The sequence below is a fragment of the Microcaecilia unicolor genome, chromosome 9, assembly GCF_901765095.1.
Source record: "Microcaecilia unicolor chromosome 9, aMicUni1.1, whole genome shotgun sequence".
NCBI classification, from domain to species: domain Eukaryota; kingdom Metazoa; phylum Chordata; class Amphibia; order Gymnophiona; family Siphonopidae; genus Microcaecilia; species Microcaecilia unicolor.
In genome coordinates this window covers 70250886-70277370 of record NC_044039.1, presented here as the reverse complement: position 1 = coordinate 70277370, position 26485 = coordinate 70250886, and the positions used below count along the sequence as shown (strand labels likewise).

Below are 26485 nucleotides of genomic sequence, written 5' to 3'. Positions count from 1 at the left end.
AACAAAACGTCCGGAAAATCCATAGCACTCTAACGTAGCAAAGAGGAATTCCCAATTTACCTTATCAAAGGCTTTTTCCACGTCAAAACTGACCAGCAGCAATTGCAACTCGCTTTGAGAGCTACTATCCAGGGTAGCCAGAATCGCCCTAAGGTTTTTGCCCACAGACCTACCTCCTACAACGCCAACCTGGCATGTATCAAGTGGGGCAGCAGACACACCAGTCTGTTAGCCAGAGCTTTTGCCAGTAACTTAGCATCATAATTTAACAGGGAGATGGGACGGTACGATGTCGGTTCCGAGGGATCTTTTCCCAGCTTAAGCAACACTACTATTTGTGCTCTATTTAAGTCAGACAGCAACGTCTTTTTCTCTATTAATTGATTTAGGAACTTGGTTAAATCAGATATAATATCTGCCCCCATCAATTTATAAAACTCAGCTCGGAGGCCATCTGGTCCAGGGGCCTTCAACAATGGGCTATGGGCTATTACCATAGCAACTTCATCCTCTGTTATTAACTGGTTAAGGCGATCAAGTTCCCTTGATGTAAGTCTCGGTAAGTTAAGATTATCCAGATATATCCGGCTTGGAAGCCCCAAGTCTACCGGAGGGGCATACAGCTCCCTATAAAAGGCCTGAAAGATATCACAAATTGCCTTATCTGAATTGGTAGAGCCTCCCCCTTTTTGCCTAAGTGTGAGAATATTCCTAGCCCCTCCCCGTGGTTTAATCAATTTCGCCATCAGTTTATCCACTTTATTCCCATGTTTATAGAGCATATAACGGTAATAAACCTGAGACTTAAGCGCCCTCCCCTGCAAGAGTTCATTCAATGCTGATTGCAGCTCTAACACTTGTTTATGACGTTCCTCAGTGTCCCCCCAAACCGCCTCCTTGCCTGGCAAAGCTGTTTGCTTAATCTTAGGATCTCCCTATCCCGCACTGTGCACACAAAATGAACATGGCTTATAATTTCTCCTCTGAGCACTGCTTTCGCTGCTTCCCAGTATAAAACTTGGTCATCTTGCTGTTCTTGATTATGTACTGCATACGCTTCCCAACTGGCGTGCAATCGGGCCTTGAGCACCGGGTCTGTGTATAATTCTATGGGGAATTGCCATCTGTTTCCTTGCCTAGCCATTCCACGTGGCACTCACTCCACTGCCACCCATGCGTGGTCAGAAACAGCATACGGCCTAATTTCCGCCGCTGTAACCTCCCCAAACATCTGTTGCGATGTCAAAAGGTAATCAATTCGCGACTGGGTCGAATGTGCCCGTGAAAGGTGGGTATAGTTTTTATCTCCCGGGTGTAGCACTCGCCATACGTCTATCAGATCCAGCAAATGACTCAGCTGCAAAAGGCCTCTGTTATTATAGTACTAGTAAAAAAGGCCCGTTTCTGATTTAAAGGAAACGGGCGCTAGCAAGGTTTTCCTCGGAGTGTGTATGTTTGAGAGAGTGTGAATGTGCGAGTGTGTGTGTTTGTGACAGAGAGAGCGTGAGACTGGGTGCGAGTGGGTGTGTGAGAATGAGAGTATGTGCCAGGGTCCCCCCTCTCTCCCAGTTCGAGGGTCGCCCCCCCGATATGTCTCCCATTTGCAGGGGTGTTCCCCCCCCTCCCTCCCTCCCTCCCTCCCAGTTGCAGGTTCCCCCCTCCTCCCATCCTCCCTTTTTCCCAGTTACAGGGTCCCCCTCTCCATCCCTTCCTCCTTTTTTCCCAGTTGCAGGGTCCCCCCTCCCCCCTCCCTTTTCCCCAGTTGAAGGGTCCCCCCTCCCCCCCTCCCAGTTGCAGGGTCTGTGTGTCTCCCCCCTCCTTTTGTCCAGTGGAAACAGCTGTAAAAACGGCAATGAGAAGCATCCTAGGTTTCCTTTTTTTTTGAGTGTATAGGAATGACGGCTGCTTTGGGGAGTGGAATCAGAGATTAACTAATGGGCTTCCTTGCTTACCATAGACTTGCTTTGTTCACTTCCACTCCTGTCTATTGAACGTCCTGCAGCATGTCATAGCAGCCAATCAGTGGCACTTCAGGAATGACGTCACTTTTATCTACTCCACTTTCCTGAGCAGCTCTGGCCGGAAACCACGGTTCCAGGCAGCCTCAGAACGTTGGAGGTGAGAATTATTATATAGGATGAAGAAGCACTCCCCAGGGCTGATCTATCTAGGGAGGGGTACCAGGCTGCATTGAAATCTCCTCCCACCACTATCGCTGTATGCGGTTGTTTCAGTAAGAAATTTATAACTGGTTGAAAGAATTTCCGATCATAATTATTACGGGCATATATGTTACAGATTAGCAGTTTCTGTCTACCAACCAGGGCCTCTAAGATGACATACCTTCCTGTGGGGTCTACCAAAAGTGGAGTTATCGCTGAGGCCAGTCCTTTCCTGAATAATATAGCCACACCTCCCTTCTTCCCCTGTGCATGCACTGCTATACAATCCCCAACCCACCATATATTAAGTTTGGCGTGCTCAATCTGATTCAAGTGTGTTTCTTGCAGAAGTGCAATATCTGTCCTCTGCCTCTTTAGTTGTTGTAAAATCTTGGAACGCTTTATAGGCAAATTCACTCCACCTACATTCCATGATATAATTTTTACCATTTCATTAATTTGAAAGCTTTGACTATTTCTCCATAAGTTCGTTCTTGTATCCGGAGGGGACATCCCAGCCTCTGCCCCCCCCCCCCCCCCCAGCCTTGATCACACTGTGTCTCCAACAATAACCCCTTGTTTCCTGAGCTGATCACTCATTGACTTGCTTCCCCCCCCCCCCAATATCCCTCAAAACACAGATCCAGAAATTTGGATCCCAGTCAGGAACCCATCGCCTCATTACATGCCTAAAGACCCCAAAATTAACCCCCTGCTCATCCCTACCAATCCTCATCCCCTCTCCCCACCTAACTCCCCCCTCCTTCCACACCCCCCAACCCCATGTACCAGACCCCACCTACTGGGACCATCACTTCCAACGTCCTTCCCTCCATAATGCAAGAGTCAGTCTGTCCAAGATTTTTATATATACAATCACCTGAAAATTTCTCCCGATACCTGAGCACCTAGGCAAACGGAAATGTCCTTCTCTTTTTTTCCACCGTAGTCTCCTTCTGAACTGTCCATCCTGCACCCTTAGGATGGAAGCAGTTCATTGTCAATAATCCCCTAGCTCAGTATCTTATTTGCCCGGATCCAACGTCTTCTCCTCTTACTGCGTTGCTGCAACTTTAAACCAATCAAAAGATTTCAAATCTCACAGAGTAACCAGATCACCGCCATCTCAATTTGCTCACATAAGTTGTAATCCAAATCATCTCAGCGTACTTCAGAATTTGTTGGCTCCAATTGCTGCAGAAATTCCTGGGCTGCTGTCACTATCTCATAGACTCTGGTAGTTCCATTATCGGTTATTCGCAATTTTGCTGGATATTGTAGTGCAAACCTGATTTTTTTTGTGGAAAACTTTGGAGCATATATCCGAAAACACTTGGCGCTTTGCAGCCACTCCTGCCGAATAATCTTGGAAGACCGGACCTGCACTCCTTCATATGTCAGTACTTTCCCAGTTCTTAGTAACAGCATCACCTCTAGCTTATGGGCATAATTCAGAAATCGCATTATGTCCACTCAAGGTTTATTTGTTCCTGTTGTTTTTGCTCCCAGTCGATGAGCCCGTTCTATGTGCAGGGGTCCTAAGGCTTCTGGGAGCTGTAGTTTCCGTGAAATCCAGCGGGACAGAAAGTTCTCCAGGCCCCGCTTTGGTACACTTTCTGGTAGCCCGATCATATGGAGATTATTCCTTCTAGATCTATTTTCAAGGTCCTCAAGCTTGTCTTCCATTGCCAGCAGCTTCTTTTTAAGGGAGTCCTGCGATTCCTCTACCACCGTCACTCTGTCCTCCACCTCATTCACCTGAGCCTGGAACACTATGCAGTTGCATGAGAGGTCCGAGAGCTGGTCTTATTCTAGCTTGGAATCTATCGGGGAAAGTCAGCGCTCCAACAGGTCTTCCATCACTGAGGACATTTCTGCTGTAATCTCGGCAATCCATGCCGAAGATCCCCTGCCGCGGAGTTTATCTTTCTGTACAGCTCTAGCCGCCATAACGCTGTCTGCAGAGTTGTAAATTTTCCTCCACCACCCCGACACCCTCAGGTATCCTCTTGCCTATAAATTTATCTTGGGGTCCCAATAATTATGTTGCGGAGGGAGATCGGGAGCCGGAGAGGTCGCTGCTATCAACCTCTCTCGGTCATGACGTCACCGGAAGTCTCTAGCTCCTTTTTAAATGCTGATGCCAGCAGCCTGGTCCCACCCTGGTTAAAGTGGAGCCCATCCTTCCAGAATTGGCTCCCCTTCCCCAGAATGTTGGCCAGTTCCTAACAAATCTAAAACCCTTCTCTCTGCACCATCGTCTCATCCACGCATTGAGACTCCGGAGCTCTGCCTGTCTTTTGGGCCCTGCGCGTGGAACGGGTAGCACTTCAGAAAATGCTACCCTAGAGGTTCTGGATTTGAGCTTTCTACCTAAGAGCCTAAATTTGACTTCCAAAACCTCTCTCCCACATTTTCCTATGTCATTGGTACCCACATGTACCAAGACAGCTGGCTCCTCCCCAGCACTATCTAAAATCCTATGTAGGTGACGCGTGAGATCCGCCACCTTCACACCAGGGAGGCAAGTCACCAGGCGATCCTAATGTCTACCAGCCACCCAGCTATCTATATGCCTAATGATCGAATCATCACCTACAACAGCTGTCCTAACCCTTCCCTCCTGGGCAGCACTTGTAGACATATCCTTGGTGTGAGAGGATAGTACATCCCCTGGTGGGTAGGCCCTGACTACAGGAGTACTTCTTCCTACTTCATCAGGGTGATGCTGTCCTTCTAGGAGACCTCCCTCCTCCAAGTTAGCACAGGGGCTACCAGACTGGAGGTGGGACTTCTCTACAACATCCCTGTAGGTCTCCTCTATGTACCTCTCTGTCTCCCTCAGCTCCACCAAGTCTGCTACTCTAGCCTCAAGAGAATGGACCTGTTCTCTGAGAGCTAGGAGCTCTTTGCATCGGGCACACACATATAACCGCTCACCAACTGGGAGATAATCATACATGTGACACTCAATGCAAAAGACTGGATAGCATTGCATAAGTTTCTCTTTTTCTGCATAGCTTAGGACTGTAGCCCTAACTGGCCGGGGTCACGGATCTCCCTCCTTGAGCATGCCAATGCGGTGAATGCATTCCACTTTCATAGAGAGATCAGCTGGTAGAGAGCCCAGTTTCTGAGGTAACCACCACTCCAGGAAATCCCACAGCTCCTGTTCCTTAACTGATTCAGGGAGGCCAATAATGCAATCATTGTTTCTTCTCCCTCTGTTTTCTTGCTCCTCAACGTGCTGCAGGATCGCCTGATATTGGGATTCCAGATCAGCAAGGCGTGCCTCCGTGTTGACCACGCAGTCCTCCTGGTTGGAAACGCGCTCCTCTGCTCTTTGCAGTCGGGAGCCCTGCCATTCCAAGTTCTCTCGAATATCATCTACAGATGTTTGTAACTTAGACAACCTGTCGTCCAGAACAGCGGTAAGTTGCTTTGTAAGTTTTCTGACTCCTCTTCCTGTAAAGTCACCATTGGCATTTCGGGTGCTGCCTCCTGGTCAGCTGCCAAGACTCGTGCGAGCAACGCAGTCCCTCACCACTCTCAGGGTTTTGCCAGCATCCAACGCAGCGCCCAAACCTACAAAGGTATGGTGGTCACCAAACAGTATCCTTAAAAGTTCCGAGGCTCACTGTACGTCCCAGAATGGTTGGGGTTAAAGGATTGCTGGGGTTTGCTCGATAATTAACAGCGATCCGCGTCCGCTCAGCAGTGCAGCATCACGTGACACCCCCCCCCCCCCTATACATTACATCCTAACATTTGGGCCTGCTCCTGAGTAGGTGTAAATATCAGTACCTACAATTTAGGCCAGCCATTCCCAGCCCAGTCCTCGGGGCACAGCTAGTCCCATCGGGTTTTCAGGATATCCACAATAAATATGCAAGAGAGAGATTTGCATGCACTGCCTGAATTTCATTCATATCTAACTATTTAACCGGCCAGGAATAGCGCTGAATATCAGCCTGCCTGTTATAACATTTCCCTCTGAAAGCAAAACTGAGTTGTTTCCCTTTGAAAATTAGTTTGCACTACCTCTGAAAGCAAAACTGAGTTGTTTCCCTTTGAAAATTAGTTTGCACTACCTTCAAGACTGCAAGCTCCACAATCGCTATTATTAGTACATCATAAAGAATTCAATGCAGTTTGTATTTTTCAGGATTGCAGTCATCAAGAAGAGAGCTGATCTGAAATAGAGAGCTTTCTTTTTTCTTAGAGTATCTTACTAAATGGAATATTCAACCAGCAAAGTATGACTCCTGGAAATGCCATAGCTAAAGGCCTTTGACTTGAATAAACTTCCATCTTTTATAGAGCAAGCAAGCACATTTTCCAACAATTATACCATTTTCAAATGAATATTTGTTTTTGGGTGAATGCTTATTGACATTTGTGGGCAAACAGAAAACATTTTAACAACATTTTTATTGAACTGACAAAACCGCACAGCAGAAAAACACCAGTAACAGTTCACAATTTTTCTTGAAAATATACAACGGAACACCACCACCCCTCTCTCCCCCCTACTCCGTTCCTCCAACACCTTTTCCCAGCACTATATAACTGCATACATGGACTCTTATAGCCCCCAAAGTTTGAAACAGAGATGTACTAGTACTGATCCCCTATACACCCTAATTCCCACCCATGTAACCCTTTAACTCCCCCTCCTCCGAGCATGAAATAACTGTGTAGAGGTTTTCTTTGTTTTCAGGAGATTGTCCTAATGGGTCAAAATGAGACTGTTTGCTAGAAAACAGACATTGAATATTGTAGTCCCAACTAAAAGAAACTTTGGCATTTAAGGGAGCATCATTCAGCTCCATAAGCAATAGTGTATGAAATTTGTTATACCAATACCAAAATTAGGGTGGCTTTCTGAACCCAATAATGAAAAATACATTTTTTTTCTCCATAATACAGGCCTTAGCAGCCAATAGATTTGGTCCTTTGCCCTTGATTCCCATTACTTCTAACTTTACCAATAGAAATCCTGTGGAACTAAGAATTATTGACTGTTCCAATATTCTGTCCAGAAAACTAGCAATGGAACTCCAATAACCCTTTATCGGTAGACGTACCCATAATGAATGATAAAAGGTATTCTCTTGTTACATTTCTTACAAACTAGAGTGAACCTACAGCCTGCTTTGTAAGCTTGAGAATTAAAAAAGTAGGCCCTGTGGCTCACACTAAACTATATTTTACGCAATTCTGTATGGCATACCTGCTTGGGGATCCCCTTTATAAATTTTAGCAATGTAGATGAGCTTGGGGGAGCTCCTAATCAATGCCCCACTGATTCTCAAAGCTCAAGAAATATTTAGGTGAAACTTGATATACCGCCTTAAGCTAACGGGTAGATATACCTTCAGAAACTATTTATACAACTGAAAAATAAATAATTTATTTATTTATTTGCTGCACTTGTATCCCACATTTTCCCACCTATTTGCAGGCTCAATGTGGCTTACAAAATGTTATAACAACATGTACACATTATAGGATAAGAATTTCAGAATATAGATACAGATGGGTACATAGAATATCAGAGCAATCATATTAACGGAATAATAATTTTAGAATTGTTACAAATAAGAGTACATAAGTAAATCATATTGGATTGGAAGTGGATTGAAAGATCAACATAACATAACATAATGATATCAGGACAAGATATAATATTCAGTCATGAGGATGTAATTAGGATGAACAGATAGGAGGGTTCCTTAATAGTTGTGATTGGAATAATTAGGAAGTCAGATCGTTATGGGGAATCTTTATTGTTCGCCTTTATGAATAAGTAGGTCTTTAATAACTTTTGGAAGGTTGTTAGATCGTGTATTGTTTTTATGGCGATCGCTAATTCATTTCATAGTTGTGTGCAGGTGTATGAGAAACTGGATGTATGTACAGACTTGTATTTTAAGTCCTCTGCAACTGGGATAATGAAGGTTTAAGCAGGTGCGTGATGAACTTTTGTTGTTTCTCTCTGGTAAGTCAGTTAGGTCTGACGTATGATGGGGCATCTCCATAAATGATTTTATGGACCAAGGTACATATCTTGAATGCAATACGATCTTTCAGTGGGAGTCAATGCAGGCTTTCTCTAAGGGGTCTGGCACTTTCATATTTCGCCTTGCCGAATATCAATCTGGCTGCGGTGTTCTGGGCCGTCTGGAGTTTCTTGATGGTTTGTGCCTTGCATCCCGCGTATAAGGAATTACAGTAGTCCAAATGGCTCAGAACCAATGATTGCACCAATACGCGAAATGTTTCTCTTGGGAAGAAAGGTCTTGCTCTTCTGAGCCTCCACATTGCATAGAACATTTTCTTTATGACATTTTTTACATGGCAGTCTAGATTAAGATTGTGATCAATTGTTACGCCTAGGAGTTTCAGGGTGTCCGCAACATGGAGAGTATGGTTTGGCGTGCTTATGTTGGGATAGTTGATTTTGTTATATTGCGATGATAATATTAGGCATTGTGTCTTTTCTGTATTCAGCTTTAATTGGAAAGCGTCTGCCCATGAGTTCATAATTTGGAAGCTGCAATTTATTTTGTCTGCAATTTCTGATAAGTTCTTTTTGAACGGAATATATATTGTCACATCATCGGCATAAATATATGGATTTAGATCTTGGTTAGACAATGCTTTGGCCAAAGGTAACATCATTAGATTAAAGAGAATCGGTGAAAGTGGAGATCCCTGAGGCACACCACATTCCGGTCTCCATGGTGATGATATAATCGATTGAGATATTACCTGGTATGTTCTTGTTAGAAAATTATGAAACCAATTCAATACATTTCTTCCTATTCCGAAATATTCTAGAATGTTTAATAGAATATCATGGTTGACCATGTCAGACACGCTGGACATGTCGAATTGTAACAGGAGGACATTATTACCAGTTACAATAATATGTTTGAATTTGGTCATGAGTGTTATTAGAACTGTTTCTGTGCTGTGATTAGCACGGAATCCAGATTGGGAAGAGTGTAGTACTGAGAAGTTGTTCAAGTAGTCTGTAAGTTCTATAGTTACCAGACTTTCCATTAACTTGACTACTAGAGGGATGGATGCCACTGGACGATAATTAGTTATATCATTTAGCTTTTTTTTCTGGTCTTTGGGAATTGGTGTCAGTAGGATATTGCCTTTATCCGTGGGAAAGAGACCGTGTTGCAGCATGTGATTTAAGTAAGAGGTGAGATCTGTTATGAAACGCTGAGGGGCAGATTTTATTAAGTAGCTGGGGCATGCTGTTATGATTGGGGTCTGAACCCCTCTCAAACTTACCTCTTTCCTGGGGGTCAGCTTCTTAGCTGGCTTCTGTTTCTTTGTCTGTCCTTTCTGAGCTGGCTCTGTCTCTCTGTGCTGGCAGCTTCCAGCAGCAGGGCTCTAATTGTTTCACTATACTGCACCTGTGTGGGTAGTCTGAGTTGCTCTAACTCTCTTGGGTGTACTGGCTTCAAGTGTTTCACGGTGTTGCATTGGTGTGGGTGGGGCCTCTATGGTTTTCAGTGTGCTCTGGGTTAGTGTGCTGTTGCCTGGGTCTAGGGAGTGTGACATCATCAGGGAGGGCCTTGATAAGGAAGTGGGTTCTTTCCTTCAGGGCCTTCGCAACGTTTGCTTCTGGCTACTTGCTTTAGGTCCAGGTTAGTTTAGTGCAGTGTGCACTTGTGACTTGTGTGTTTGACTTCCCTGTTTTTCCCTTTTGTTACGGTGTGTAGCACTGCTGTTAGTGCAGTGCTGGAGTTTGGTGCTGGGAGCTCCCTTGTGAGTAAGTGTTTAGGAAGCACCTTTTGTTGTTGGGGTATTTGGCTTTCCTGCTTGTTTCCTTGTGCTTGCCCCGCTTTTCCTCATGACCTGTGGTTAGCTGCTGTAGCTGGGTGCTTTGGAAGCACCGGGGTGAGAACCCATGTTTAGCTGCTGCAGCTTGGTGCTTAGGAAGTACCAGTGTTAGGTCTGGCATTTGTCTTCCCTTCCTTTTCCCTTGTGGTTTCCCTGCACTTCTGTTAGTGTAGGGTGTGGGGGCACCCCTGTTAGTTTCTATTAGGAGCACTGCTGTTAGTGGAGGGCTTAGGAGCTTTTCTGTTGGTGCTGGGCTTAGGAACACTTTTGGTCACTTTAGGAGTTAGGTGCACTTCAGTTACAGCTTGTTCTAGTCCTGGTCCCTGTGTCGTCCAGTAAGTCCTGTCGGCTACTCGAACCCAGGAGCTCAACTCCTGGGGGGCTTAGTAGCTAAGTGCAGGTGAAGCTGTGGGGACCAGTCCAGTGTGCTCCAGTCCAGTGTGTTCCGGTCCGGTGTGTTCCAGTCTGGTGCGCTCCAGTCCACTGTGATCCGGTCCGGTGTGTTCCAGTCCTGTGTCCTCCAGTCCGGGGGATTGCAGTCCAGTGTTCCAGTCCTGTGTCCTCCAGTCCGGGGGATTACAGTCCATGTGTTCCGGTTCGCTGGGCAGTGCCTGCAGTCCCTGCCGGTGTGCTTGCCCAGCGTTGGTTGGTGGGTTTTGCCTGCTGCTGTCGCTCCTCGGCAGCAGCCCAAGGGTTCACGTTTTGCTCCAGAGCCCAGCCCCGCGGGCTCTGAACCTGAGAACCTGACAGATTGCGAAGGCCATGAGCCCGGCAAGAACCCCCACCCAGCTGACCCAGCTGGGGTCCAGCTCCATCGTTGTCCTTGATCCTTCTATGACTCTTCGCAGTATCGTGGGAAACTTTTGTCTCATCCTGTTTTGAAGAAGACCCCTGAAGCGGCAGCTGAGAGAAAACGTGTCCGGTGGCTTGGAATCGCTGAAAACCCAGTTTCAGATATGGACCCTTTTATCACGCTCGCTGAATATCGCCGCAGCCTGGTCTTGAATCCAGCTTTGTGGGATACTCCTGAAGCTGTCGCTGAGAGGAGACGTCTTAGGAATTCCACGCTCTGGGCCCAGCAGGGGTCCAGTCCCGTTCAAGCAGCGCGCCCAGACAAGCCTCTGAATCCAGTCCGAGCAGCGCTTCCAGCCAAGCTTCAGAGTCCAGTCCGAGAGGGGCTTCTCACCAAGCCTCTGGTGCCAGTCCAGATGGCGCCTCCACGCAAGCCTCGGAGTCCAGTTCAAGTGGCGCTTCAAACCAAGCCTCCTAGTACAAGTTTGGATCCCAGTTACAACCCTATTTTTGATCTGGATCCGTTTCTGACACTCCAGGATTACCGGGTTGCACTTTTGTCTGATCCAGCCTTGAAGAATACTCCTGAAGCTGCAGCGGAAAGAAGACGTGTCTCCTGGCTTGGGTTCGAAGAGAACCCAGTTTCTGCTATTGACCCTTCTACCAAGCTGTTCTTTTACCGCTTCCAACTCCTCTCGGAGCCAACCCTACGGGATACTCCTGAAGCCCAAGCTGAAAGAAGGTGGCTTCCTGATTTTTCCCGACAAACTTCTGAGTCCAGCCTGAAGGGCTTTGTCTGCCAAGCTTCTGAGTCCACACTGAGTTCCAGCCCAGTGCCTGAGTCTGTTTTGAGTTCCAGCCCAGATGCTGAGTCCGGAGCGAGATGCAGCCATGACAGCCCAGATGCTGAGTCCGGAGCGAGTTGCAGCAGTGACAGCCAAGATGCTGAGTCCGGAGCAAGTTGCAGCAGGGGCAGCCAAGATGCTGAGTCTAGAGTGAGTTGCAGCATTGGCAGTCAAGACGCTGAGTCTGGATCGAGTTGCAGTTCCAGTCAAGATGCTGAGTCTAGATCGAGTTGTAGTTCCAGTCAAGATGAGGAGTCTGGATCGAGTTGCAGCATTGGCAGTCAAGATGCTGAGTCTGGATTGAGTTGCGGTTCCAGTCAAGATGCTGAGTCTGGATCGAGTTGTAGTTCCAGTCAAGATGAGGAGTCTGGATCGAGTTGCAGCATTGGCAGTCAAGATGCTGAGTCTGGATTGAGTTGCGGTTCCAGTCAAGATGCTGAGTCTGGAGTGAGTTGCAGCATTGGCAGTCAAGATGCTGAGTCTGGATCGAGTTGTAGTTCCAGTCAAGATGCTGAGTATGGATCGAGTTGCAGTCCCAGCCAGGATGCTGAGTCTACACCGAGTGATGAGTCCATGATGAATGCTGAGTCTGGATCGAGTTGTAGTTCCAGTCAAGATGCTGAGTCTGGATTGAGTTGCAGTTCCAGTCAAGATGCTGAGTCTGGATCGAGTTGTAGTTCCAGTCAAGATGCTGAGTCTGGAGTGAGTTGCAGCATTGGCAGTCAAGATGCTGAGTCTGGATCAAGTTGCAGTCCCAGCCGGGATGCTGAGTCTACACCGAGTGATGAGTCCATGATGAGTGCTGAGTCTGCACTGAGTGTAGAGGCCAGCCGAGATACTGAGTCCACTATGAGTGCTGAGTCTGCACTGAGTACAGAGTCCAGCCGAGACAATGAGTCCACGATGAGTGCTGAGTCTACACCGAGTGCAGAGCCCAGCCAAGATGACGAGTCCACGATGAGTGCTGAGTCTGCACCGAGTGCAGAGTTCAGCCGAGATGCCGAATCAGAATTGAGTTACAGTCCCGGGCAAGATGCAGAGTCCGGGTCAAGTTACAGTCCCAGCCAAGATGCTGAGTCCGGTGAGAGTTGCCGTCCCGGCCAAGATGCTGAGTCCGGTGAGAGTTGGAGTTCCAGTCCCAGGCAAGATGCTGAGTCTGGGTCAAGTTGCAGTCCCGGCCAAGATGCCGAGTCCGGGCCAAGTTGGAATTCCAGTTCCAGGCAAGATGCTGAGTCCGGGTCAAGTTGCAACTCCGGTCAAGATGTTGAGTCCGGTGAGAGTTGGAGTTCCAGTTCCAGGCAAGATGCTGAGTCCGGGTCAAGTTGCAGTCCCAGCCAAGATGCTGAGTCCGGGTCAAGTTGGATTTCCAGTCCCAGGCAAGATGCTGAGTCTGGGTCAAGTTGGAGTTCCAGTCCCAGGCAAGATGCTGAGACCGGGTCAAGTTGGAGTTCCAGTCCCAGGCAAAATGCTGAGTCTGGGTCAAGTTGCAGTCCCGGTCAAGAGGCTGAGTCCGGGTCAAGTTGCAGTTCCGGCCAAGATGCTTAGTCCGGAGCGAGTTCCAGTGCCAGCCGAGATGCTGAGCCTATGCTGAGTACCAAGTCCAGCCAAGATGCTGAATCCGAGTTGAGTGGCAGTTCCGGCCAAGATGCTGAGGCCGGACCAGGTTGCAGTCTCAGGCAAGATGCTGAGTCTACTCCGAGTTCCCATTTCAGCCAAGATGTTGAACTCCTTCTGAGTTCCAGCTCCAGCCAAGAAGTAAGGTCCAGTCTGAAGTCCAGTTCGAGTTCCTGTCCGGCTTCAGATTCCAGGATGGGTGTGGGCTCTAGGCCAGTTCTGGCTGCTACAGTGGAGTGCCAGGAAGTCAAGGAAGTTGTGGACTCCTTCAGGAGATGGTTCCTGTTGAATAGAACTCCACTTGGTGCATCCAAGACTCTGATCCTGCCTAGCAGCCGTACTAAAGAGCCTCGTGGCGGCCAAAGCCACTCTGGTTTCCAAGTTCCAGATGTACTAGTTACTTCCTGCCCAGCCATCCAGATTTATGTTATAAAACCCATTGGGAGATTTCATCACAGCTACCCATGGAGACCTAAATTGTCTTTTGAGACCTGGAGCTCCCGTGGGGACACGGGAGTCTTGAGGGGGAGGTGCTGTTATGATTGGGGTCTGAACCCCTCTCAAACTTACCTCTTTCCAGGGGGTCAACTTCTTAGCTGGCTTCTGTTTCTTTGTCTGTCCTTTCTGAGCTGGCTCTGTCTCTCTGTGCTGGCAGCTTCCAGCAGCAGGGCTCTAATTGTTTCACTATACTGCACCTGTGTGGGTAGTCTGAGTTGCTCTAACTCTCTTTGGGTGTACTGGCTTCAAGTGTTTCACGGTGTTGCATTGGTGTGGGTGGGGCCTCTATGGTTTTCAGTGTGCTCTGGGTTAGTGTGCTGTTGCCTGGGTCTAGGGAGTGTGACATCATCAGGGAGGGCCTTGATAAGGAAGTGGGTTCTTTCCTTCAGGGCCTTCGCAACGTTTGCTTCTGGCTACTTGCTTTAGGTCCAGGTTAGTTTAGTGCAGTGTGCACTTGTGACTTGTGTGTTTGACTTCCCTGTTTTTCCCTTTTGTTACGGTGTGTAGCACTGCTGTTAGTGCAGTGCTGGAGTTTGGTGCTGGGAGCTCCCTTGTGAGTAAGTGTTTAGGAAGCACCTTTTGTTGTTGGGGTATTTGGCTTTCCTGCTTGTTTCCTTGTGCTTGCCCCGCTTTTCCTCATGACCTGTGGTTAGCTGCTGTAGCTGGGTGCTTTGGAAGCACCGGGGTGAGAACCCATGTTTAGCTGCTGCAGCTTGGTGCTTAGGAAGTACCAGTGTTAGGTCTGGCATTTGTCTTCCCTTCCTTTTCCCTTGTGGTTTCCCTGCACTTCTGTTAGTGTAGGGCGTGGGGGCACCCCTGTTAGTTTCTATTAGGAGCACTGCTGTTAGTGGAGGGCTGAGGAGCTTTTCTGTTGGTGCTGGGCTTAGGAACACTTTTGGTCACTTTAGGAGTTAGGTGCACTTCAGTTACAGCTTGTTCTAGTCCTGGTCCCTGTGTCGTCCAGTAAGTCCTGTCGGCTACTCGAACCCAGGAGCTCAACTCCTGGGGGGCTTAGTAGCTAAGTGCAGGTGAAGCTGTGGGGACCAGTCCAGTGTGCTCCAGTCCAGTGTGTTCCGGTCCGGTGTGTTCCAGTCTGGTGCGCTCCAGTCCACTGTGTTCCGGTCCGGTGTGTTCCAGTCCTGTGTCCTCCAGTCCGGGGGATTGCAGTCCAGTGTTCCAGTCCTGTGTCCTCCAGTCCGGGGGATTACAGTCCATGTGTTCCGGTTCGCTGGGCAGTGCCTGCAGTCCCTGCCGGTGTGCTTGCCCAGCGTTGGTTGGTGGGTTTTGCCTGCTGCTGTCGCTCCTCGGCAGCAGCCCAAGGGTTCACGTTTTGCTCCAGAGCCCAGCCCCGCGGGCTCTGAACCTGAGAACCTGACACATGCATCCAGTTTGCAGTGGGATTTGGAAAATTTGTTGATCATTTGGGCGACAATGTCTTCAGTTAATAAATGGAAATTTGTCCTATTCTATCTGCAGGATATTCATTGGCTGTCGGATCTAAATAGTCGATGAATTTTACATAGTTGAAGGAATTAGTTGGCAAGGTTTGATGATTTTCTCATTAAAGTTAGATAAGGTGATTGGTGTAACGTCTAAAAGGTTATGTACAAATTGAAATAATTTATGTAGATCCCTATTGTTTTGCCTTATTTTGGAGTTGTAATATGACCTTTTCTATTGTCTGATAGAATATTTATATTTTCTTAACATTAGTTTCCATGCAGTGAAAGTTTGATCATCTTTCTTCTTATTCCATGCACGTTCAAGTCTTCAGCTGGCATATCAAAAAAAAAAGCCACTCTTTAGAATCCACCTTTTTGCACAAAGAGACCCCATTTAATGTATGAATATAATGGGCTAGCTACATATATATTTGAATCAATCTGCAATACCTCAGCAAATCAGCAGAGTATTGCCACACAAGAATACAGCCCAGTATCCCCATTCAATAAACATTCTTGTAAAGTAATAACTTTCCCGGCACATCTTCAAATTTTTAATGTGTGGTGTTTACTAGTGACCCTGACTATTGTGTTTTAAATTGGCCATGCTTTAATACTCTTCATACTTAAACTTGGGCAGTTTTGCAGATGGAGTCGTATTTGTGCTAGTAGTCGCTACTACTGAAAATTGGTATTGAACTCCTCTAGACTTGCTCACATCTAATCTAAATTCTGTCTCAGGTTGACAGTGGGGATGTACTAAATTTCATTGGCTTTACATTTAAGGATGTGCCATCATAGCTCAGACCAAAGGTTGTTCAAGCCCAGTATCCTGTTTCTAAACCATGGTCAGTCTGGGTCACAAGTACCAGGCAAGATCCCAGAAAGAAGCTAGATTCCATGCTGTGAACCCCAAGCAGTTTCACTATGTTTATGTTGATGTTTATTCAGGCACTTAATATACCGCCTTTCACAACAAATCAAAGTGGTTCTCTCATAAATGAAGTAACATGGTCGTAGCGATGGGCATGAGAAAGAATGCAAATAGCGGCATTCTGTACTATCTGAAGTGTTCTAAGTTGAAAATGCTACTTTTCAAGTCTAAATATATATAGTACTGTAATATTTTTTCATTGCCTTGCATTTAGGATCTGAGGACTGATGTAGAGATAGCAGCCCAACTTACTTGCATGCAGCAACAAACAGCATCTCAGGAAAGTATATTGTTAAAAACAGCTGCACCAAATCTAAGAGCTTTGGAGAAACTACAGAATGTCAAGGATAAATTTCAAGAATCAATAGATGGTAAATGTCAAGTTTCTAAAATTAATAATAGTTGTATAAAAATATTGCATGTGCCTCTGATTTATTTTTATATTTCTGTACTTGGACAGCACTTACCAAATATGAGTAATGTCATCCAACGAAACCCGCTACCCTGCATTCTAGTGTTTTCTGAAGCCATTGGCAGTGCCTTTCATTGTGAACGCACAGGACCAACAGTCTTTGTCTTTCCTTGAAGCAGACCAGTTGCGTTTTAGTCAGCTGTCCTCAGTGCATCTCTCAAATTATTTTTGGTGCCTTTCATAAAGTATGCAGGACCTTTTTCCTGCTTATCTCTTCATTTTCTTTGTCCATTATTCATTTTTTAGTTTTTCTAGTGTTTTTTCAGCCTATTTAGGTTTTCTTTGTTTGCGCATCTCCATTGGCCCTCCTAGACTTAAACATCTAGTCAGGTATATTTTTGTTTTTCAAAAATAAAAAAGAGCCGTTTGATTTTGCTTCAGCTGTTTTTGCCCCTTAAAACTCCCAGTGGTTTTAAGAAGTGTTCTCGGTGGGGCAAGGTCATCTCTATGACTAACCCTCACAATTGGTGCTTATCAGGCCTTGTACCAGACCACTAAGCCTCCAACTGTAAACTCTGTTCTCAAATGCAAAAGAGAACCCAGAAGAGTTGTGAAGCCCTGTGCAAGAACGTTTTGGTGCATCTAAGTCCGGTCCGTCATCATCAGAGGCGCACTAGTCTTCATGACTTGGAGGAGTTGTGTCGGATGTTGAGAGTGCACAGGCATTGAGGAGGTCTGTAGGTAGAATAATCATAAATAATTCCTATAGTAAAATAACTCCCAACAGATTATTATTTACGCCAAGGTCCTATGATGCAGAACTCTGCATAAGCAAATATTCTGGACTCTTGTCTAGGGGAACTTAGGACCTTGCTTTTGGCTCCTAGCCAAACTTGCCGTTACCGAGAAGTGAAACCAAAGCCAAAGCTTATATATATATATATATATATATATATATATATATATATATATATATATATATATATATTAGATTTTATTATAGATAAGAAGATGTAGAAATATATAGAATCACTCTGTTGCAAGGCTTAGCAAAATACAAAAATATAGAACTTGCTGATAATAATAAAACAGAACTAGATTACTACTGAATACTATACACAATGATTCTTTCTGGACTACAATACTAGGTTGTTATGATTGGGGTCAGAACCCCTCTCAAACTTACCTCTTTCCTGGGGGTCAGCTTCTTAGCTGGCTTCTGTTTCTTTTCTCTGTCCTTTCTGAGCTGGCTCTGTCTCTCTGTGCTGGCAGCTTCCAGCAGCATGGGGTTAATTGTTTTACTTTACTACAGCTGTGTGGGTGGACTGAGTTAGCTCTACCTCTCTTTGGGTGTACTGGCTTCAAGTGCTTCACGGTGTTGCATTGGTGTGGGTTGGGCCTCTCTGGGTCAGTGTGCTTTTGCCTAGGTCTAGGGAGTGTGACATCATCAGGGAGGGCCTTGTTAAGGAAGTGGTGTTCTTTCCTTCAGGGCCTTCACAACGTTTGCTTCTGGCTACTTGCTTTAGGTCCGGGTTAGTTTAGTGCAGTGTGCACTTGTGACTTGTGTGTTAGACTTCCCTGTTTTTCCCTTTTGTTACGGTGAGTAGCACTGCTGTTGGTGCAGTGCTGGAGTTTGGTGCTGGGAGCACCCTTATTAGTAAGTGCTTAGGAAGCACCTTTTGTTGTTTGGGTATTTGGCTTTCCTGCCTGTTTCCTTGTGTCTTCCCCGCTTTTCCTCATGACCTGTGTTTAGCTGCTGTAGCTTGGTGCTTAGGAAGCACCGGGGTGAGAACCCGTGTTTAGCTGCTGCAGCTTGGTGCTTAGGAAGCACCAGTGTTAGGTCGGGCATTTGTCTTCCCTTCCTTTTCCCTTGTGGCTTCCCTGCACTTCTGTTAGTGTAGGGCGTAGGGGCACCCCTGTTAGTTTCTATTAGGAGCACTGCTGTTAGTGGAGGGCTTAGGAGCTTTTCTGTTGGTGCTGGGCTTAGGAACACTTTTGGTCACTTTAGGAGTTAGGTGCACTTCAGTTACAGCTTGTTCTAGTCCTGGTCCCTGTGTCGTCCAGTAAGTCCTGCCGGCTACTCGAACCCAGAAGCTCAACTCCTGGGGGGGCTTAGTAGCTAAGTGCAGGTGAAGCTGTGTGGACCAGTCCGGTGTGCTCCAGTCCTGTGTCCTCCAGTCCGGGGGAATTCAGTCCAGTGTTCCAGTCCGGGGGGGTTCCATTCCGGTGTTCCAGTCCGGGGGATTCCAGTCCAGTATTCCAGTCCGGGGGATTCCCGTCCAGTGTTCCGGTCCGGGGTTCCAGTCCTGTGTCCTCCAGTCCGGGGAATTCCAGTCCAGTGTTCCAGTCTGTGTGTTCCGGCTCGCTGGGCGGTGCCTGCAGTCCCTGCCGGTGTCGGTGTGCTTGCCTAGCGTTGGTTGGTGGGTTTTGCCTGCTGCTGTCACTCCTAGTCAGCAACCCAAGGGCTCACGTTTGCTCCAGAGCCCGAACCTGAGAACCTGACATAGGTAATTACAGAAACCTGATTTGTAACCTAAACTACGGTTCTTATGCCAAATACAAAGTTAGCAGCTTTATCTCTTGACCACAAGTTATGACGTAACCTGTCTTTCTCAGATTATAGAAAGTAAATCACTGAATCTCACCGTGCTGTCTCTCAAGGCAGACTCTCGAGGAGATGGGGGTAGACTTCTTCTTAGACTCCAGCTGTCTCTACAGCGAGCCTTAGTCTCGGATATAGTTCAGGGTCTCTCTGCAGGAAGCAGGGTCACAATCACTCCGTGCTGTACTTCAGGGCTGGTATAGCTGAGCCAACGAGTATCTTCACTAGATATTCAGTTCACAGGTATTTCAGGTCTTCTCCTTTCTCTTGTCAGTCCAAAACTCTCTGCTTCTCTCCCTAACTTCTGTTCCTACTTTCTCAGTACCTTTCCATCAGGTGACAGTTGGGAACCAATCTTCTTCTTGTCTTGCTCACCGCATGGGCAAGAAGTGTCCTTTGTTTTGTGACCTTGAAAATGGTAACTTTCTGGTCTGCATCTCTGGTTCTAACCAGGATTTCTGGAGCCATAGGACTCACTCCCTTCTCAGCTTCTCAGGGTGATAACAGGGTGGTTGTAACACAGAATGTCCTTGGCTGTGGTCTGCCTGCTAGTAATTTTCCACAAGCTGAAAAGCTGGATCTTGCTGACACAGAAAGGTTCAGGTCAGAGGTTGTAGCAGCCATCTTGTGGTAACAGGATGCATTAGGCTTGTATGAAGCAAGACCAGCTCAGGTGAGATCACAGGGAAATACCCCTACAGGTCTTCCCCTGTCTCAACATTTGACACAAATAGGGCCCAGTCAGACCGACTTGCATTGGACACAAAAATGTGGACACATCAGGATTCAACATTGTCCGCATTGGCACCAAGGAATCCCGATGTCAAGCATCTAGCAAAGGTGAAGGAGTACTGACATCAGTCTGACTTAAAGTACGGTGCCAGGAGCTCCAGAAGCATCAGCACCAAGGGGATTGCTCTCCCTCTATGAGGTCTGTACCGGTGTGCCATTCTCCTTGAAACCGGGACCAGCCTTCCGATTCAGCTCCATCATCTTTGCAGGCTGTCTCCACACTGACACCAGCCCCTCCTTTGCCAATGTCTGTCCCTGAGGACCGGTTCTGGGTCCTATTGCAGGAGGAGTTGGAGCAGATCTTTGCTCAGCACAGTTCCAAAGCCTTGAGGGTGTTGATGCCAATCATAGCTCTACCCCAACTGATTCTTGAGGCCCATGCTTTGTTGCCCGTTCATTGACACCAGTGCCTCACCAGCATCAGAAGAGTGGTACTCCTCTCCAGCGCATCGGGAGAGGAAGTTCCCCCAATGTCTAGGAAAGGGCCTGCCCTTGGCACTCTTGTTCACAGTCTGAATACAAGTCCAATAGACTGAGATAGATGCAGACTCGGCCTACTCAAGAGGAGTATTTTACTGACTGAGACCGCTCTTGGGCTTCTGAAGTTGAACCAGAGGAAATCTCGGAGTAGGACTCCCTTTGTCTCCCATCAGACCCTTCCCCACCTCAAGCAAGGAGAAAGTCCCCACCACAGAAACTCTCCTTTGTCAGTTTTTTGAGGGAGTTGGCCAAGACCATCCCATTTGATTTAGAAGTTGGGGATGAGCTCAGGGCTGAGATGTTGGACGTCATTGACTAGAGGATCCTCCTAAGAAAGCCGTGACAGTGCCCATGCATGGCATCCCTCATGCAGCACAGATGAGGAATTTGGAGACTCCCCCCCCCCCCCCCTCTCTCTCTGTAGCCTGTGCCCGGGGAATGTGGAATCTATGTATAGAGTCCAAAAGGCTCCCAGATTCAAAAAGCAACAGCTGCCACTCCATTCTATAGTAGTCTAATTTGCCCTCAAAAAAGCTAATGCCTCGGTGCTCCCGGGACTGGATGGTAGAACCTTGGAGTCTTTTGGGTGGAAGGTTTATCAGGACTCAATGCTTGTGTCCTACATGTGGAACTTTGTGCGCAGTGTAGCAGAGTTTGTAGACTCTCTGCTCCCAGATAAGGCTGCAGAAGTCCATGCGCTACTAAAGAAGGAGTGTCCAGAAGCATTGAAGGTTGCCCAGGTCCAGTGCTTTCATGTGGTGTCAAGGGTTTCTGCATTAGGTATTGGCATGTGACCCGCGAAACTCCGCCTCCAATCAAAAAAATTTTACCTCCCTAATCGGGGCTATCCTGCTGACGATTTCTGGGCGGGGTCATGTGACCCGCGAAACTCCGCCTCCAATCAAAAAAGCAAGTTGTACTTTTCTATTTAAACTGAATAGCTGTGGCGCTCGTGCTGCTGAGAACTGATTATTGAGAATATTGGACTGCATTGAGAGCTGTTAAAGCTGTTTTCAACTAAGAAAAGTGTTTTTATTTTGCTTTTATTATTTTTATGTGTTTAGATTTTACCTCCCTACTCGGGGCTATCCTGCTGACGATTTCTGGGCGGGGTCACGTGACCCGCGAAACTCCGCCTCCAATCAAAAAAGCAAGTTGTACTTTTCTATTTAAACTGAATAGCTGCGGCGCTCGTGCCGCTGCGGCGCGCGCGTCGGGTGCGCTCCTTAGGTGTGCTCCTTGGGGTGTGCGACGCTGGGATATATAGCTGTTTTCTGGCCCTTTGGTGCAGCTCATTCGCTGTCTCTTTTTTTTTTGGAACAATATTCATTCTTTTTGAGCTTTAGGAATTAAATTAGGAAAGTTAAGTTATGTAGAGGCTAAGGCCTTGGTTCCTAATGAACTAATGATGTTCCCTATTTTTATTCTGCTGATTCTCTGGAATACCAACCCACCTTCTCTGATAACATCTAAAGGTATGCAGGATTTAGCATATATTCCAGTACATTGGAGTTGGCGTACTAATCAGAGACCTGCCTATCCTAGTAGGTCTAATAGCTCACGCTATCTAACATCTGTTGCACTATCTAATAACAGAGTCCCCGATATCACCCCTCCTTTTTCCTCGCTGTCCACAGCTTTAATTAATTGTAGATCTCTCAAGAGTAAGTTCTCCTATATTTTAGATCTCTGTAAACTGCATCAGCTTGATTTATTTGCTATTACTGAGACATGGCTTTTATCAGGGGAAGAATCTTACCTTTTTCAATGTCTACCCCCAGGGTATTCAGTTAGCTATTCGTCACGTACAGGGAGAAAAGGTGGTGGACTGGCTATAATATTTAAGTCTGATTTTAAGGTTCAGGAAATCAATGACCATAGACTCTCACACCCTGAACTTCTGCTAAAATTTTGTACAGCTAGCTACACTTTTCATGTACTACTGTGCCCCTTCCACTACAGCAGTGGGGTGGGACCACATATATCAATCCCTTGCAGATGCCACAATTAGGTTTTCAAAACTTATAATACTAGGTGATTTTAATGTCCATATAGAATACCAATCTAATCCACGTTCAGTAAAATTTTTAAATTTTTTACGGGATATTAATCTTATACATGTGGATGGATCAACCCATACTTCTGGACATACACTAGATTTGATAATAACACATAAACTGGATGAAATCAGATGTTCAAAAATTGTTATATAATACCAATTCCACCTATATTAAAACAAGGAGTCTACAAAAAATTGACACGTCATCTTTACCTTCTCTAGCGGATAAGTTCCCATTGAATTTTGATACACTTCCTATAGAGGATCAAATTGGAACATGGAATCAAGTTCTATCTGTAGCTCTTGAAGATATTGCACCAGAAAGAATAATTACTAAAAGTACAAAACGGTTTCAACCATGGTACCATCCAGGATTAAAACTATGTAAACAACAGATACGTAGAGCTGAACGCCAATGCCGGAAGCACAGAACTATAGAATTTAAACAGAAATGTAAGCAGTGTCAAAAATATTATTTAACACAACTAAAAGCTGCTAAAACTACCTACTTCTCCAAAGAAATAAAGGAAGCTGCTAGTTCACAGAAAAAGTTATTCCATATTATGAAACGCTTGACAACTACGACTAGTGAAAATAGAGAATCTCCTGCTCTTGATTCCGAAACTCTGGCAAAGTTTTTCAGCACTAAAATTGAGAATCTAAGAGCCCAATTCCCAAGGGTATCAGGGATCAGTCATATTGACAACTCTCCAAATTCACAACTAACTGTACCCTGGCAAGACTTTGAACTCCCATCTGTGGAATCACTGCACACTTTAGTCGCAGGTCTTTCACCCACTTACAGTTCCTTGGATCCTATACCATCAGCATGGTTGAAAAACCACACGCTAGAAATCCAACAGTTTATGTATTTAATTATCGTACGGAGTCTTTCTGAAGGGGTAGTCCCTGCTACTCTAAAAGAGGCGCTAGTAAAGCCTATTCTGAAGAAGCCCTCATTAGATCCTGTAACACCCAACAATTATAGACCAGTTTCTAATCTTCCGTTCCTATCCAAAGTGATAGAGACAATAGTGTTCAGACAATTGCAAACTTATGTGGATTCCAAAAATTTGCTACATCCTAGACAATCGGGCTTTAGGAAAGGCCATAGCACAGAGACTATCCTGACTTCGCTGTTAAGTAAGATTCATGCAAAACTAGAACATGGCTATATTGCCTTGGTTGTTTCACTTGATCTATCTTGTTTATTTTCTCCGAATCTGCCTTTGCTAATCCAGCAGCGGAAGCAGTGGCCCGTCTCATCTCTCTGGGCAAAGTTACATATGCCCTCCAAATATCTAGCTTTCCCAACTTTGAATCTGCTCATGACAGGCTTACACCATCAGGCAGTATGGACTCTTGTAATTAGAAAGGAACCCAGTATGTAGTAGATATAATAAGATAGTTTATTACAAGCTTACCAATGGTAATACAGGTAGGTTAAGCATTCACATAATGGAACCGCATATCATGGCACGTCCTCTCTCTCTAGCCTTCTGGAGTCTCCCTTCTCTGTTCGTCTTCTCCTCTCATCTCCTTCTTCTTCTCGTCTCGTCTCGTCTGATCTAATACTCCTCAAACTGCTGCTTATATACAATTTTGGCCCTATTCATTTCAATGGACCCCAGCTGTCTCAACAGGGCTCCTAGTCCTTATCAGTTGATCAGAATGACTTCACATATTCCCAAACCTTCCTGTAGCCCCCCCTTTGGATGTTCTCACCCGGGGTGCAGCTGACCCAGCACTATCTCTACGTAACCATAGCAACTCTTGCTTATGACGTCTTGCAGGTGCCAATCTCAGGATTGTTTATAGAGTAGATTGCCCCCACCCTTGCCAGTTCAGCACTTGCCACAGTGAAATGTAACTGTGTCAAAGGTGACCTCTGATTTTTACAAGCTAGCTCTCTTTTGTATCAGAGATGATTCTGATTTTAAGAAGCCTAGCTCTTATTATGAGCCATTGGCCTGTATTTTACTGAGAGCAAGGGCTAGCATAACTCTTCATTCCCCTCTTGCCAGGCCCCTCAGAGGGGGCTGGCACACATGACTACTAGTGGGTGTGGCCGTCCTTTCCAGAGGGCTCTTAGAGTTCTGTGGGGGGGAATGTATAGGATTGAGGTGACATGGGTGCTCTGGCACAATAAGGAACAAGGCCATAGCAAGAGTCAGTATGTGGATACATAATTATATGCTGGATGAAATGCAGCATTAGGTTTCCCCTTTTATCATAACCAACCCAAGGGGCCCAACTTTCTTACACCCACCCCTCTAGGGCGGAGCTAGACTTGGAAACATGTGAAGTCAATTAAGTCTAGGTACCATACAATGGAATCAATAAGGTCAAGTGCATATGATTGTGATTGATTAATATATCATGATTACAAAGCTGATGTTGGAAGGCGGGGGAAAGAAAACTTTCAATCAAAGTTTATCATTAGTCAAACTTTGAATGTGTAAATATAGCTAAAACTGGTGTTAATAGAGAACAAATATTTCATTTTAGCATTGAAAAAGGATTAATATTGGCCAAATAATGAATAACTACTGCAAATTCAGGAGCATTATAATTACAAGTATTGCAAAGGCTAAGCTATGGGTGTTATAGGCCTACATTATATATGAAGGGCCTGCTGCTTAACCTGCAGTAGTCTTATAATTATGGGCAAGATAATAGTTTTGTAATTATCTTACTGCTAGGTGTAATGTATCTAGATCATATATGAAGGCACTGTTGAGTTATAGTGTTTTTGGAACATACATAGGAACATAATCTTCTTGTTCCTTTATACAGAATATGAAGCAAATATGTGTTAAAGAAATGAATTGATCTGCTTCACTTTCACTTGATGATTAAGAAACATCAACAGTAGAAAACAGTCTGCTTAGTTACTATTTGAGGTATAGTGAAGATGAAAGGTACAACAGTTTAGAAATGGAAGGAAAACAATCTAAACCTGTCTGTACAAATTAGCAAAATGTAACAAACTAGAAAGAAATATGTGATAGTTAAATTAAACAGCATAAGCAGAATAAATATCTTCCTTAATAAAAGAGGTGTACTTGCGTTACAGGCAATAAGAGTAAAATAAACAGCAGTGGTCCTATACAGACTTTTATGGTGGAAATGTAGTTTGTCTTGAACTGAGAGTAGTTACAAGGAGGCTTAAGACAAACCTCTGAACATAGGGAATAATGCAACAGTATCAACACCTGATTTAGTAGTTAATCTTGTAGGCTAAGGCAAAAAGGTCTTATAATGCCTTTATAATGGAACCTATCAGTGTCAGTATTACTGGGAATATAAGTATAACAATGATTTCTGGCTTTAAATTAATCAAGTACCCCTCTTGATAGTGACAATAGAGGATGAAAAAACAAGGATACCACCCACTTTGACCAATGTTATAAGTGACATACCAAAAATATACAGGTTCTCTGATAGAGGGTCTGATTGTTGGATGTGTAATCTGTTAATTTTAATTTGTCCACATCCCTGAAAAATTTCAAAGTTATCAAACAAAACAAATGATGATTTGTATTGTCAGGAATAATAGAATTAAATAGAATTAAAAAGGCAAGTAATGATTAGATATAGGGTTTCAATTAAAACAGGGTAAGTCAACTGTTGGGATACCTAGGGTAGATTCTTGTGATTATTACTATGTATACTAAAAAAACCTGTGAGTCTTTTCAAATGTATAGCAGATTAGTCCTGGAACCAAAATTAGGAATAATATAAGTACAACAAGTCCCAATACAGTTGTTGGAGTACAGATAGTGTCCTCTTGTGGGTAGGTGGACTTGCATCACACGGTTCCACTGGAAAGATGGCAAGTGCAGTAGTAGGCTCTCTTTGATGTGCAATGTTCCGTCCAGGTAAGGTGATAATGTCTGTAGTTGTCAGATGCTTGGAAAATGTTCTTTTAGTCCATCAACTTGAAGTGGTGGCGGAGGCTGCAGAACCAGTGGTAACTGCTGAGCT

At 45.5% G+C, this 26485-nt stretch overlaps 1 protein-coding gene across 1 annotated transcript in view; it reads left to right on the top strand.

Annotated features, from left to right (window-relative positions):
* Window positions 1–26485, top strand: part of SMC1B (structural maintenance of chromosomes 1B) — a 1336696-nt gene that overhangs the window by 1067273 nt on the left and 242938 nt on the right. The window contains exon 20 of the mRNA XM_030213853.1: window positions 16368–16524. Within this exon, the coding sequence (XP_030069713.1) occupies window positions 16368–16524 (157 nt within the window). The remainder of the gene's footprint in view (window positions 1–16367; window positions 16525–26485) is intronic.